Source organism: Lissotriton helveticus, chromosome 8, assembly GCF_964261635.1.
Source record: "Lissotriton helveticus chromosome 8, aLisHel1.1, whole genome shotgun sequence".
NCBI classification, from domain to species: Eukaryota; Metazoa; Chordata; class Amphibia; order Caudata; family Salamandridae; genus Lissotriton; species Lissotriton helveticus.
The window spans coordinates 461,957,728-461,973,066 of record NC_136069.1 but is presented as its reverse complement, the minus strand read 5'-3'; the positions used below and the strand labels follow the sequence as shown (position 1 = coordinate 461,973,066).

The 15,339-nt window shown below is 48.6% G+C and overlaps 1 protein-coding gene across 1 annotated transcript in view; it reads right to left on the bottom strand.

The window, feature by feature from the left end:
• RB1 (RB transcriptional corepressor 1) overlaps nucleotides 1–15,339 on the bottom strand; it is a 1,127,005-nt gene that overhangs the window by 196,230 nt on the left and 915,436 nt on the right. Inside the window, exons 20-21 of the mRNA XM_078657333.1 lie at nucleotides 5,236–5,381; nucleotides 4,644–4,748 (exon numbers count right to left, since the gene is read on the bottom strand). Coding sequence (XP_078513459.1) covers nucleotides 4,644–4,748; nucleotides 5,236–5,381 — 251 coding nt within the window. The remainder of the gene's footprint in view (nucleotides 1–4,643; nucleotides 4,749–5,235; nucleotides 5,382–15,339) is intronic.

The window sequence follows — 15,339 nt, the reverse complement described above, 5'->3', positions numbered from 1 at the left end:
TGACAGCTTTCGACTTTCCCTCAAATTCTATAATGTTATTCTAGCAGCCAGGCTTCCCTCCACCGAGATGACATATGCTTCCCGTTGGGACACGTTTCTGACATGGTGTGCCTCCAAGAATGTAGACCCTATTTCTGTACCCTTATCCCTAGTCTTGAAGCCTTGTTTATTCTTTCTATGGCCCAGCAAGGCTCTGTTCTAGGCCCTGAAAAAGGTTATCTTTAAGACATTTTGACTTTCTTGCGGTTGCCGGACCAACCTTCTTTGTTCAAGTCACCCATTGTGACTTGTTTCCTAACAGGACTGCAAAACCTATTCCCTACAAAACCATTCATTATGGCCCAAAGGGACCTCTATCTGGTGTTGACCATTCTAATGTGTTTGCCCTTCAAGCTGCTACAAAACTGTCTCTCTCCATCAAAACAGCTTTTCTGGTGGACAACACATAGGCTAGGAGGGTCAGTGAACTTCAAGCACTCCGTGCACCATCGCTACACAACATTCTACCCAAACTGGTTCAGAGAATTTGTGCCTCCTTTCTCCTGAAAATAGTGACACCTTTTCATGTGGGTCATAAAAATCGCCCTCCCTACCTTCTTTTATCCATCTTACTCTGCTAAAGAAGAAGAGAGGCCCCACCACCTAGATCCCCCCCCCAAAACAAATTCTACCAAGAGTTCCGGGTGGACAACCAACGCTTTGTTGGATACGTCAGGGCAAAGAAAGGAAAGGCAGTGCAGAAAATGACCATCTCACAAGGGATAGTACTCTGTATAAAAATCTGCTATGCATTAGCCAAAACCAACCCACTTAGGGCTTGCTTGCTCATTCCTCTAGAGGCTGTGAACACTGCGTTAAGCTTGCAGACTCCCTGTCCTGTACTTCGGTCAGGCAGCATTGTCAGTATCTCTGCACACATTCACTAATCCTTACTGCCTTGACAGTCAGGTCCATCATGATGGGCACTTTACCTGTTCGGTCATACAGGACTTTTGGGCATAATTTGCTCACAGACTCACCTCTGGGAAGGTATTGCTTGGGTATCTATTCTAAGGTAAGAAATCTGGGGTTAGAAGTCGTTATAAGATGAAGAAGTTGAAGCAGGATGAGGAGAACGCGTTGACTTGCTTGGTCATTGAGAGCGTTGAGTCGAGGATGATTCCCAGGTTGGTGAGTGGTCAGTGGGGGTCGGGCTGCCCCCAGTGCCGTTGGTCACCAGGAGTCGTCTCAGGCTGATGGATTGTAGCCGAGGATGAGGACCTCCGTCTTGTCAGAGTTCAGCTTCAGCCGGCTGATCTTCATCCAGTCGGCAACAGCCTTCATTCCTTCATAGAGGTTGGCTTTGGCGGTGATGGGGTCCTTGGTGAGGGAGAGGATCAGTTGAGTGTCATCGGCGTAGGACATTATGTTGAGGTCGTGCTGTCGGGCGACGTGTGCAAGCGGGGCCATGTACATGTTGAACAGTGTCGGGCTGAGAGAGGATCCTTGGGGTACGCCGCAGACGATCTCGGAGGCTTCGGAACGGAACGGGGGAGGCGGACTCTCTGGGTTCTGACGGAGAGGAAGGAGGTGGTCCATTCCAGAGCCTTGTCTCGGATCCCTGCACCATGGAGGCGTGCGAGTACTGTGCGGTGGCAGATGGTATCGAAGGCGGCGGAGAGGTCTAGGAGGATGAGTGCTGAAGTCTCCCCGTTGTCTAGCAGGGTCCTGATGTTGTCGGTGGCGGCGATAAGGGCGGTCTCGGTGCTGTGGTTGCTGCCAAACCCTGACTGGGAAGGGTCCAGGATTCTGTTCTCTTGGAGGTATCAGGTTAGCTGTCTGTTAATGATTTTCTCAATGACCTTGGCCGGGAAGGGGGGTAGAAAGATGGGTCGGAAGTTCTTGAGGTCTCTTGGGTCTGCCTTGGGTTTTTTGAGTAGGGCGTTGATCTCGTCGTGTTTCCAGCTCTCTGGGAAGGTTGCGGTCTCAAGGGAGAGACTGATGATGTTGCGTAGGTGGGGTGCGATGGAGCTGCTTGCTTTGTTGAAGACGTGGTGCGGGAATGCATCTGATGGAGAGCCGGAGAGGATTGTGCTTGATGGTGTCAACGACGCTCACGCTGGTCCAGGCTAGCAAGGGGGCGTGGTCGATAGTGTGCGGAGGGTCTGTTGTGTTGCTGTCTGTTGGGGCTGTCTGGGTGTTGAAGCTGTCGTGGATGTCTGCTATCTTGCGGTGGAAGAAGGTGGCGAGGGAGTCGCACAGGGCTTGCGACGGCGGGATGTCGTTGGTGTTGGAGCTGGGGTTGGAGAGTTCCTTCATGATGTTGAAGAGCTCCTTGCCGTCGTGTGCGTTGTTGTCGAGGCGGTCTTTGAAGGAGGTCTTCTTGCCAGCTCTGATGAGGTGGTGGTGGTGGTGGTTGCGGACGGCGTCCTTGTGTGCTGCGTGGCTGTCCGGAGTTTGTTCACTGTGCCATTTCTTCTCTAGTTTCCGGCAGTTTTGCTTGGAATCTAGGAGTTCTGCAGTGAACCAGCCGGCCCTCTTGCTGGTGTCTCTGTGGGGGGTTTCTTCAGCGGGGCGAGGGTGTTGGCGCAGTCCTCGATCCAGGGTCTGAGGTTGTGGGCAGCGACATCAGTGTTGGAGGGTTCGGTGGGTGGGCTGAGAGCGAGGTTTGCATGTAGTTGGTCTTCGGTGAGTTTGCTCCAGCGGCGGGGGAGGGATCTGTTGGGTGCCGTGGTGTGTGGTGGGTTTCTGGAAGGTGAAGTGGATGCAGCGGTGGTCGGTCCAGAGGAGTTCGGTGGTGTGGCTGACGGAGATGTGCGGGCTTGAGGAGAAGACGGGGTCGAGCGTGTGGCCGGCGGAGTGGGTGGGCGTTGTGACGAGTTGTCTCAGTCCGAGGTTGGTGAGGTTATCGATCAGGGTTGTTGAGTTGTTGCCATTGTTATTCTCAAGGTGAAAGTTCGGGTCTCCGAGGAGGGTGTAGTCGGTGGAGGTCAGGGCGTGCATGCTGATGAAGTCAGCGATTGAGTCGCTGAACTGGGGGCGGGTTCCGGGGGTTGGTAGACGAGGGTGCATCTGAGGGTGGAGTTGGGGTCTGTGTGGATCTGGAAATGTATGTGTTCGGCGGTGCTGAGCACGTCATCGGTGCTAGTCGAGACCCTGATGCTGTTCTTGTGGACGATGGCGATTCCTCCTCCGACTCCGTTGGTGCGGTCTCTGCGGGTGATCTTGTAGCCGTCTGGGATGGCTATGGCTATGTCGGGTGCGGAGGAGTTGTTCAACCAGGTCTCTGTCAGGAAGGCGACCTCCAGGGAGGTTGTGTTGAGCAGGTCCCAGAGCTTGACGGCGTGTTTGCGTGCGGAGCAGGTGTTCAGTAGTATGCATCGGAGGTGGTTGAGGTCTTTCTTGGCGGGTAGTTCGTTGGCTCTGTGGCTGGTGTAGCTGCAGTTCCGGCAGGTGAAGGGACCGTGTGTGCGTTTCGGGGTGGCCTTGAAACAGTTGTGGGTCCGTCCGGGGTTTAGAGTGTGCAGAGTGCTGGTGTCGTAGTGGCGGCGGTCGTCAGGGCGGGTGGGGGGTCCAGGGGTTCTGGCGCTGGGCGCGGTTCAGGAGCAGACGGGCGCAGACTGGATTGCCGCGCGCCAGTGGGGCGACCGCGCAGCGGCCGGCATGTATGGGGAGGTGGGAGCAGCGAATGGACAGTCAGGGGGGCGGAGCCACAGCGGCGGGGGCGGTGAGGGGCGACGAAGGAACAGAAGGCAAAAGGGCACAACAATTGAGGGGGAACGAGTGGCACAGAGAGCAGAAACGCCACAAAAAGGGCAAAAAGGTCACAAGAGTACGGGGGGGAAAGAGTGGCGCAGAAAGGTCACGGAAATGCAGGGGCAGCTAAGCAACAGAAGGCAAAAACGGGCAGAGAGACAAGGGGGCCGCGAGGGGAGCAGAAGGAAAAACCGGGCAGAGAGACACAGGGGCAGCGAGGGGAGCAGAAGGGAAACCGGGCAGAGAGACACAGGGCAGCGAGGGGAACAGAGGGAGAGAACGGGCACAGACCACGTACCGGCAGCGGGGGAAACAGACAACAGCAGTCACAGACACAACAATGAAAATGCAGTCACTACAATAGAAGCAATGAAAGAAAATACAGGCAATACAATGGAGGATGAGCAAACCTACGGCCTACCACTGGCCACCAGGGATGAGGCGCAGGTGGTAGCCTGCGGGTGGAGGAGGGCCTTGAACTTCCTCAGTAGCGGCAGCTGGGCAGGGAGGCATAGGCGGTGCTGTGAGGAGTGGGAGCGACCTACCTAGTCCAATGATTAAGCCTATTTGCTGTGGTCCCGGCTCTACTCTGTTTCTTTCTTAACACATGAGGGAGATGAATGTGGAAGCAGCAGCATTCTTTGCGGGGACATTCTTATAAGCCCTATCTGAGAGGTAAGAGCTGTACTAACAAGAAAGCGAGCGGAATGAGGACATAAAAAACAAACAAACAAAAAAAAATTTGAAAGAAGCATCCGTTGTTTACTTTCCAGCTTTAATTTTAGTAGAAGTGAACAACTGAAAGCAATATATTCCTTTAAAAACAAAATATACAAACTTAAGCAGTAGGAGACTAACATTCCATTTGTAACAAGAATAGGATAATGATCAGACACAAGTTTCCTTACCTCCTGGTCTGTGTTCGGGAGCTCTTTGTAAGCCGTAACAATGGTTTTAAATCTTAGATCTATTGCCTTTACTTTACATATGGCATACATGGAGCACATCATAATCTAAGGGAAAAGATGGTAAAACATTCGACATTAGAAATCGAGATAAACATCAAGGGACAAAGGGTGGGAGGCAAAATGAACTCCTCAGTCTATCTGCTTTTCTCCACACCCCTGGAATGTTGGCAGAAAAGAAAAGCAGCACTCACAAGAAGCAGGGCAGGCACGAAAATGGCAGAGAACTCTGAACCGGCTAAAGATGGGCAAGACAACGGGAAGGACTATTTGCAAGGAGAGCTGATACGACATGAAGAATTTGTAGAAAGTTCTCACAGTGAGTATAGTTGGCAAGAGGCAGTGTAGAAGACCGGACGTGGATGGGGTCAGGCCATTTGGAAGAACTGCAAGTCATCACAGGCACAAAGAAGCAGCAGAATTGTGAAAGGAAGGAGAATGCCAAGAGGTAGAGCTTAGAAAGCCTCACAGCGCCGGACAGATATCTCGCTGGGCGGGATGGGAGTGGACACCTTTGCACAAAATTAAATGGTACCTGATCTAAATGTCGATCCTTCATTAATTCATATTCATTTTGTAGCGTATGCTGAAAAAGTGTCCAGATTATATGCTCTAATTCAGGATGGTCAGGCAGGAGTCTTGAACAAAGGGTGTTCATTCGCAAATAAGCCAGCCGATAAACTATGTTGGATAAAAAAACAAAACATTAAGGCTAACTCTTAAACTGCAATACTGCAAATATATATTGCATCACACAAATGTTAATTGTATCATGTGCTACCTTTTAATATGGTATTTAAAAAAAGAAATAGAGGCCAATTCTTTTTTACAAAGTGAAATAATTTTGCATATTCACAAACATGAAAATATTTGAAACAACTAGCCTTAAGTCAGTTAAATGTCATCATTAATGATTTTCTATCTAACATATTCTGTAAATACACCATGTTTAATCCATGCTAAAAGGCGCACTTTATTCAACATTTGATACTCCTACCAAAGGAAACGGTGACTACAAAACTATGTGTTGACCTTAGTTTGTTTAGTTAATAAAAATATTAATAAAGACGTTATCATTGTGAACTAAAAAGCAACTATAAAGTTTACAAAAAGCGAAGGGAATTTTTAGTTTAATCATCTAACACAGTCTATTTCACAGGTTTCATGCAATATTGTCTGTCTTCAGTTAGAGAGAAGTAAAGTTTTTCACCAAGCCTGGTTATATAGACTCCAGCACAAAGGGCAGCCTACTTTACTTTGATTTGATTTGCAGGTGGGGTACAATTCTCCACCATTTATGGGTGTCACTAATAAACAATTCAAAAACGTAAAGCTGCACATCAACACAAAAAGAAAGATATAGAATGCTATTTTTCATAGTATAAATAAACCTAAAACAACATTAAAATCTTAAGTGTAATGTCTATTATACAATTAGCAACACGTTACAAAAGTTACTTCAAAGGTTTTAAAAATATTAACGGCTTGGGATAGAGGAAGAAAGAGTATGATATGTACCAACTGTATGGAATGGAAATGGGAAGATGTAAGTATACTGACTGAAACCTTTACTTCCCACCGAACAAGATGTAATATTGATTCCAATTGCCCCGGGGACCACCACCTCTACAGGGCTTGTTCTTTCTGTAAAAGCTGGTGGAGGTCCATACGGCCTCCCCCACTGCCCCGGCGACCACCACCTCTCCGGGGCAGAGGGCAGGGACCGCGGGGGCCTTGAGGCTCCTCCCTCGGCCCCCAACAGATAAGAGTGGGTGCCCTGTGTCATTTGAGATGTCATCAGTAATATCACTGACCATGTCATGTGCGATGTAATATGTGAGGTCACAAGCAGTGCATTGTGGGGGCGCCAGTTATAGTTAGCTCAGAGAACTAGAACTGCTGAATTTCACTGGTTTTGTACAAGTGAAACTTAACTATTACTTCCCTGTAACCTTTGTTTTTTTCAGGAAATTTCATATAATATATGTGTACATATATAGCTATCTAGCTATATATCGCTATCTATATATATATATATCTATATATATATATATATAGATATATATATATATATATATTTACACACACATAGTTACAGCAGGGGTTAATGTACTCAATATTTGCAAGCCTTGAGTAATTTTAGACATGTGTAAGATTCAATATTTTTTATTGCTGGCAAGATGGTTTAGAAAGTTTAAAGGCTCCCTGCTGACATCTGGTATGACATGCGGTTCACACTCTTAAATCCTGGTAGTGACAGCACGCCATTTCTTTCTTTAGACTAAGTACCATTAAAGTGGGTAATAGTGTCATCTGTTATGCATAATGTATAAGTAACTGAAATAACTGTTATGAAGGTTTATACAATAAGTAAGTTATTGTTTCAACAACCATCATGCAATTTGCAACTCGTTCCATAATCATACCTTCATTGTGTAAAGCATCCCAAAAAATACTATTGTGTGCTTTTATAGAAGTTATTTTATGATACTATTGATCTATATCGCAGCATTTAAAAAAAACTAAACAACAAATTTTCCCATCATAAGCAAAGAATAGCTTTTGTAATCATGAATTCAAAATGTCATAATGTTAGACATTCATTTGTGAAATATCAATATACTGTGAGGCATTATCTGTTTAAACCTATACATAAAAAGATGGGTCTATTTTAGTTTACGCTTTTTCACCGGATGTGAAAGTATTTCTGTAATATTTGATAAGAATTAGTTACTTTCATGTAATCCTAGTTCTCTTCCATGGGTATACTCATCAAAGTCATAAGCACTGAATAATCCCCGACCACATGCGGAATCCCGAGCATATAGAAATATACATATATATGTGTAAACTGGGGACCACAAGTGCCCAGCACTTCCATGTCATAAATATATACATGTATATAAATACATAAATATGCAGCCTAACATAATTCCAATAGGGCAAAATGCCGAAATCACATAGGTTTTTCTTGTACAAAAAATAATCTCCTACATACACTTTTTAATAGAGAACATTCACTGTAATAGTGTCATATAAGAAACCTTTATTTTCAGAAAGGAAAAACAGGTAATAGCAGGCAGTTGGTCCATAGGCTGCATAGATGAATAAACATCATAGTTCAGTAAAAAACTGGCACCTTGCCTTTAAGGCTTCCAAAAACGTGGACACCATGCCTTTAAGACCTCCAGGAGCCCCTCTGCTCCCATCATGCACCACAGGTGAAAGTTAGGTCAATTCTTTTTTACTGTGTACTAACTTGTAGCAACCTGAATGTTGGACTTCGCCCTTTTTGCAGGTTCACCCCTAAACTTTTTGCATTTCTCCCAGCCTTTTTCTCTGTGTAGTGTTAGTAGTTTTTAGGCCTCTGGGCACTTTAGCACTGTGGTCCAGTGTAAAGTGTGTGCGCTCTGTGGTACATTTAGTGATAGCGGCCTGCCCTTCCATAGTAATGCATGGGGGATTCCCTGCTCAGTGTGTGTCCAGGGTAATTCCTGTTATGAGAGTAGCAGTACGGTCAAGTCTGGTATGTATAAAATTGTGAGAATAAATTCTGCACAATGGTGTGTGCAGATTTATTATGACTATGTGAGAAATGCCGCTTTTAGAAGTTGGTATTTCTGTGTGCTATGTGTATGTCTGCTTGATGTGAATTGCATGTCTGGTTTTGGAGGGACAGGGCAGGCTGAGCCAGAGGTGGGTTAAATAGAATCTGCAGTTGGAGTATGGGGAGGGGTGACCCTTTGATCTGAGCAGGGCTGTGCCTGGCAAGGTGAATGATGGCTCCACCTCCCACTGTGCGTCTGACAGCAGACCCCCTCTTCCAGAAAGGCAGGATGCAGTCTTGTAAACAAAGTGCTCCAAGACCACACCGAACTGGTTCTGGCTGTGTTCAGTGAATTGTGACTTTTGAGAACAAAGACTTTGGTTGATATAAATACAGGGGCTGTGACCCCATGAAGTTGTTCTGTACCTGATCCAAAGCCTGCGGGGCGCGCGGCAGCTGGGGTCCAGGAGGACCTGCCAGGAGGGCTGCCTCCCTGGGCCCAGCCTGGCCCCCCCATGATTCCCAAGGACCTTCTGGACTTCTTGTTGCCTTAGCGCCTCGTGAGCGCTATCTTCTATTTTGAAGGAGGAAGGAGAACGAGTGGGCTGCGCAGCGCTGAGCTGCCGCCCTTTGAGAGGGAATCCCGATGTGAGGGATTCCCCCGTGATGCAGGAAGCAGCAGGTGCCCACCCTGCCTTATGCTATTTTTTGATGCGGATGCCCACCCCGCGTTGTCTGCCCTAGCGGGTGACCACCCTGCTTATTTTTATATTTAAACTCTGAGGGAGCCTACCCCTCATTGCCACCAAGAAAGGAGAAGAAGAAAACGGCAGCCGTGATTGCGCGGTGACCAGGAAGTCAGGCACGTCTGCCTGGGACATGAGCGGGCAGCCGGCCGGATGTCAGCAAATCCCGAGCGGGGCTCCCATAAGCTGAGGGAAGCCCCGCATGCGCTGAGGAGAAGCTTGGCTGCGAGCTGAGGACAGGAGCCTACCCTGCCTCCCCGAGTGCCAGGGACAAGTCCCGGGTCCCAGGAGTGGGCCCGGGTGAATTGTGGAGAGGCCGCCAATGGCAGCGCAGGGCTCCCGTGAGCGAAGGGAAGCCCATGTGCAGGAGAAGCAGCGGCCCTGGAGAGGAGCCGAGAGAGGACGAGGAGAGCCTGCCCCGCAGCCCGGTGAGTGAAGAGGGCTGGGGTGGAGAGGATATCGAGGCACAAGTGCCGGTGCCTACCTCCTGAGCGGCCCCACATGAAGGAGGGCCGCTCCATTGTGGGCAGGCCTTGAGTTCAGAGCCTGTGTGGCTCCAACGTGGGGGCCCAGTTGTTTAAAGCATCCCAGGGGGCCACAAGGGCACGGAGGTGCCAGGGCCCGGTCACTTTGTTTATCTCAGCTGCCTCAGAGGGCAGCTGCACCGAGGGGGTAATTTCAGTTAGAGAGCCCCAACGAGGCCCAGAGAGCACAGTTGTGCCAGGGCCTATTTTTTTGTTCCCAGCTGTGCCTCACCAGCGCGGGCAGCTGCACGTTTCTGCCAATGTGTTCAGAGAGCATGGTGAGTGCCCAGGCCCACGTTTGACATCCCAGCTGCATGGCAAGTAGCGTCAGCTGCTCCGTTTAGGCCCAGAGTTCTTTGGGGGCATGTTAGTGAGATAGGAGTGAAATACACTCCTCTGCCCCAGTACTTTCACAGCTGCACAGCACTTAGTGCCAGCTGCTACATTTAGGTCTGGGCTATAGCGCACATCGATTCTGCTGCCTTGGCAGCCGCCCTGACAATTTGGACACTGGGCATTTGAGCCCCTTTGAGAAGGCCAGTTGGCCAGGGGGACTGTTAGGTTTGTAGGGCGCCAGGCCCTAGTGTGATTTATGTGGTGCTAAGAAATGTGATGCATGTATTAAGATTTATGCACCCTGATTTATGCCTCTAATGTGGTCTTATGATTATGAGGTTCTCCATACTGTGTTTATGTCTGAGTTATTCTATACTGTGATATATGCCTCTAACTATGGTGTAGGTAGGAGGTTATTTGCATACTGTGGTTTATGCTAGTGAGATTATTCCCTACTGTGAGGCATACCCCTAATGTGAATTATGCTTAGGAGGCTACGGTCTAATGCATTTAGACTTATGAGAAAGATTGCATAATGTGTTTATGCTAGTGCGGTTGGAGCAGAATGTATTTCACGCTTAAATGTGATACTGTGCATAATATGGTTTGGGTTACAGGATGATGCGGAGTACAGTGTTTGCCAGTAATTACTGGTTGTGTTCTACGTCTATTATTTGTTCTACATTTACTATCTTTACTAAGTGATGGTTCTGACAGTGGCTCCAGTGGCCCTGTCATGTGTATATAATCCCCTGTAAATATTGCCCAGTGCCAGTTGGCACAGTGTATATTGTGTGATTACCATTCTAATGTGTTTTATGACAATACAAAGGTTATTTTTGATATAAACTTGTGTGGAGTTCCTTTTGTGGTGTGCCTAGTATGTTGTTGCTGTGTGGGTTGCGCAAATGCTTTACACATGGCCTCCGGGATAAGCCTGACTGCTCGTGCAAAGCTAACAAGGGGGTGATCAGGGGTTATCTTTGGCGTGCAACTCCCTTGCCCGGACTAGTATGGGGGTTTCTGCCTGGCTTACGTGCAAGCCCTAGCCAACCAGAAATCCCATTTCTAACAAGATGCAAACACTACATTAATATACTATAAACGCATGTCTGGGGGAGGCGGGAGAGTTGCTTATGAGTTTGATGAGTATACCCCTAGGATTACAGGTAAGTAACTAATCCTTCTCTTCCAGGGGATACTCATCAATAGTCATAAGCACTGAATAGAGTAGCAAGCCCATACCCACTACCTTGCGGACGAGCAAACAGTATTTAAAAACAGGTATACCCAGGTTCTGAGCTGGGATGGGGCAGTGAGCTAAATAACGGTGATGGATCAAGCCCTGATCTTTGGACTGGGTAAGAGTGGTCTGCTTAATTCAGACACTCTGTTCATCACCACCCCCTTTTCTGAATCGTGTTTGGCCACTATAGGTGTGGCAGGGTATACTCAGACATGAGTCCCTTGCTCACTGCTCCATCAGGATTCAAGCAAGCCGGGCCGACGAGGCTGAAATGCCAGAAACCGGTCCCCGGTAGCTTGTCTCCTTTCTGGTGAAGAATTGGCTTGGTAGTTTGGTCTGCCCTGTTCCCATAATGCACTGGGCCAGGGACAGACTAATTTGCATATAGCCAGGTTCTGAGCTGGGATGGGGCAGTGAGCTAAATAACGGTGATGGATCAAGCCCTGATCTTTGGACTGGGTAAGAGTGGTCTGCTTAATTCAGACACTCTGTTCATCACCACCCCCTTTTCTGAATCGTGTTTGGCCACTATAGGTGTGGCAGGGTATACTCAGACATGAGTCCCTTGCTCACTGCTCCATCAGGATTCAAGCAAGCCGGGCCGACGAGGCTGAAATGCCAGAAACCGGTCCCCGGTAGCTTGTCTCCTTTCTGGTGAAGAATTGGCTTGGTAGTTTGGTCTGCCCTGTTCCCATGATGCACTGGGCCAGGGACAGACTAATTTGCATATAGCCAGGTTCTGAGCTGGGATGGGGCAGTGAGCTAAATAACGGTGATGGATCAAGCCCTGATCTTTGGACTGGGTAAGAGTGGTCTGCTTAATTCAGACACTCTGTTCATCACCACCCCCTTTTCTGAATCGTGTTTGGCCACTATAGGTGTGGCAGGGTATACTCAGACATGAGTCCCTTGCTCACTGCTCCATCAGGATTCAAGCAAGCCGGGCCGAAGACGGCTGTAATGCCAGAAACCGGTCCCCGGTAGCTTGTCTCCTTTCTGGTGAAGAATTGGCTTGGTAGTTTGGTCTGCCCTGTTCCCATGATGCACTGGGCCAGGGACAGACTAATTTGCATATAGCCAGGTTCTGAGCTGGGATGGGGCAGTGAGCTAAATAACGGTGATGGATCAAGCCCTGATCTTTGGACTGGGTAAGAGTGGTCTGCTTAATTCAGACACTCCGTTCATCACCACCCCCTTTTCTGAATCGTGTTTGGCCACTATAGGTGTGGCAGGGTATACTCAGACATGAGTCCCTTGCTCACTGCTCCATCAGGATTCAAGCAAGCCGGGCCGACGAGGCTGAAATGCCAGAAACCGGTCCCCGGTAGCTTGTCTCCTTTCTGGTGAAGAATTGGCTTGGTAGTTTGGTCTGCCCTGTTCCCATGATGCACTGGGCCAGGGACAGACTAATTTGCATATAGCCAGGTTCTGAGCTGGGATGGGGCAGTGAGCTAAATAACGGTGATGGATCAAGCCCTGATCTTTGGACTGGGTAAGAGTGGTCTGCTTAATTCAGACACTCTGTTCATCACCACCCCCTTTTCTGAACCGGTATTTATGGCATCATAGCTAACAAACAACCGGTCCGTCTTTCTCAAGGACTTAGTTTGGTCTAGAAAAAAAATTCAAAAGCCGCTTGAGGTCTAAAGAATGGAGGGACCTCTCCGGGAGAGTAGTGGGATTGGGACAAAAAGTGGGAAGAGTGATAGTCTGATTGATGTGAAAATCCGAGACCACCTTAGGCAGGAAACTCGGATGGGTCCTCAAAACCACCCTGTTAGCATGAAAAACAGTATAAAACCAGGCCTGGATCTCACTAACCTTGCGGGCAGAAGTGATGGTGACTAAAAAGGCAATTTTCCATGATAAATGTTGCAGAGAAACCTTGTGAATCGGCTCAAAAGGAGTACCCATAAGTTTTGGAAGGACTATGTTGAGATCCCAAGGAGGAGATGGCGATCTCAATGGGGGGGGGGGGGGGGGGGGGGGGAGGGAGGGGTAAGCCTTTTTTATCCCTTCAAGGAAATCTTTAACCACTGGCATTTGGAAAAAATAAACCTGTGTAGGGGACTTCCTGTATGCCGTGATAGGTGCTAGATGTACTTTAATCGAAGAGCCCTGCAGACCAGACTTGGCCAAATGTAGTAGGTATGGCAACAGTACCTGCTCTTTACCATGCACCGGAACATGAGCATTGTCCATGCACCACAAGTAGAACCACTTCCACTTGAAAGCATAGGAGTTTCTGGTGGAAGGTCTCTTGGCTTCCTTCAGGATAGTCATACAATCCGCTGGTAAGTCTAAGTGTCCGTTTTGAAGGACCTGAGGAGCCATGCTGTCAATCTGAGGGATGAGAGACTGGGATGAAACACTCTCCCCTCGTTCTTGGACAACAGGTCTGGACAGCAAGGCAACCTCCGGTGTGGCACCTCGGATAATTGTAGAAGGTTCGGGTACCACCACTGACACGGCCACTCTGGAGCTATCAGGATCATTCTGGTGTTGGTCCTGTAAAATTTGTTGATCACTGCAGGAATCAGCGGAAGCGGTGGAAAGGCATGCAGTAATGTCCGAAACCAGTTTATCAAAAGGGCATTATCTTGTGATCTTGGTTGGGGAAACCTGGACGCGAAGACGGGGCCTTTGGTGTTGGGCGCGTCTGCGAAGAGGTCGATGTCTGGCACTCCTCATTGTCGGAACGAGTCTTGTGTGATTTCGCTGTTTAGCACCCAGTCGTGCGCTTCTACCAAGTCCCTGCTTAGTGAGTCTGCTTGGACATTCATGGAACCCGGAAGGTGAATGGCCACGATGCTGAGACCCCTTGCGAGAAGCCACTTCCAGATGGTCTGTGACTCCAGAGAGAGTTCTCGACCTGGTGCCCCCCTGCTTGTTCAGATAATACATTGTTGTGGTGTTGTCTGTCTGAACCAAGAGGGAGCTGGACTGGAGAGAAGGATACAGCGACTTGAGAGCCAGGTGAACTGCTCTTAACTCCAGGAAGTTGATGTGATATCCTTGTCCTGTCTCCAACCAGAGACCTTTTACTTGAAGAGACCTTATGTGCGCACCCCAACCTTGCAGGGAAGCATCCGTGACTATAGTCTGAGTGGGAATGTCTTGATGGAATGGGACTCCCTTTAGCAGGTGTGACCGCTTCATCCACCATCTGATGGAGTCCTTGGCCGATTGAGGTAGAGTCACACAGTCTTCCCAGCGACCCGAGACTTGCATCCACTGGTCCTCCAGAGACTCTGGCAGAGGACGCATGCTCAATCTGGCATTGGAGACGATGAATACGCAAGAGGCCATGGAGCCCAACAGTGACGAAACCTGTCTGACTGTGGGATGACGTGCACTGAGGAGATCGCGACCTTTGTCTCTGATTGAGGATAACCTCTCTTCCGAAGGACACAAACTTGCCTTTGGAGTATCCAGTGAGGCGCCAAGGTAATGGATTCTTTTGGGGGGCTGACGTGAACCCGAACGGTAGAGCTCGGAATTGAAAATGCTGATGGGTTACTTGAAAGCGGAGAAACTTTAGATGCCTTTTGGACACTGGGATATGGAAGTAGGCGTCCTGCAAGTCTATAGCACACATCCAGTATCGCCGATATAGATGAGGAAAAATCTAGTGCGGGCCAACATCCGAAATTTTTCCTTGAGGATGAATTTGTTCAAGAGCCGCAGATCGAGAATTGGTCTGTATTCTCTGGTCGGTCACCTTTTTTTGACCAGAAGTAACGAGAGTACATTCTTTGTCCTTGCCATTGCTTTGGAACATACACATACTCTAATTACATTTTTTACTAGAAGACTGTCCATCTCTCTTTGTAACAGTAGGTGATGTTGGTTGGATCGCCTTTGAGGAGGAACTGATGGAGGTGGGGTTTTGAACCTCAGCAAATATCTATTTTGAACAATATTCAGCACCCCCATTTGTCGTTAGTTATTGATCCCCACTCTTCCAGAAGAAAAGTGATACTTCCGCCTACCGGAGTGGCTAACGGGCACGGAGGAAGCCTCTGCTCATTGTTTGGCTGGTTGCTTAGCAGCTGAAGCCTGCTGCCAGTCGTTTCCTCTCCCTCTACCAGGTCGTCTTTGATGGAATTGCGACCTCTGCTGCGGCTGATTCTGGGATGATTACTGAGGGGTTTGAACCCTCTGTTGGAAGGAGAGCCTGTCGTAGGGGCGGAAGCGTTTTCTGAATTCTTTCTGTTTCTCTAGACCAACGGCCTTCACA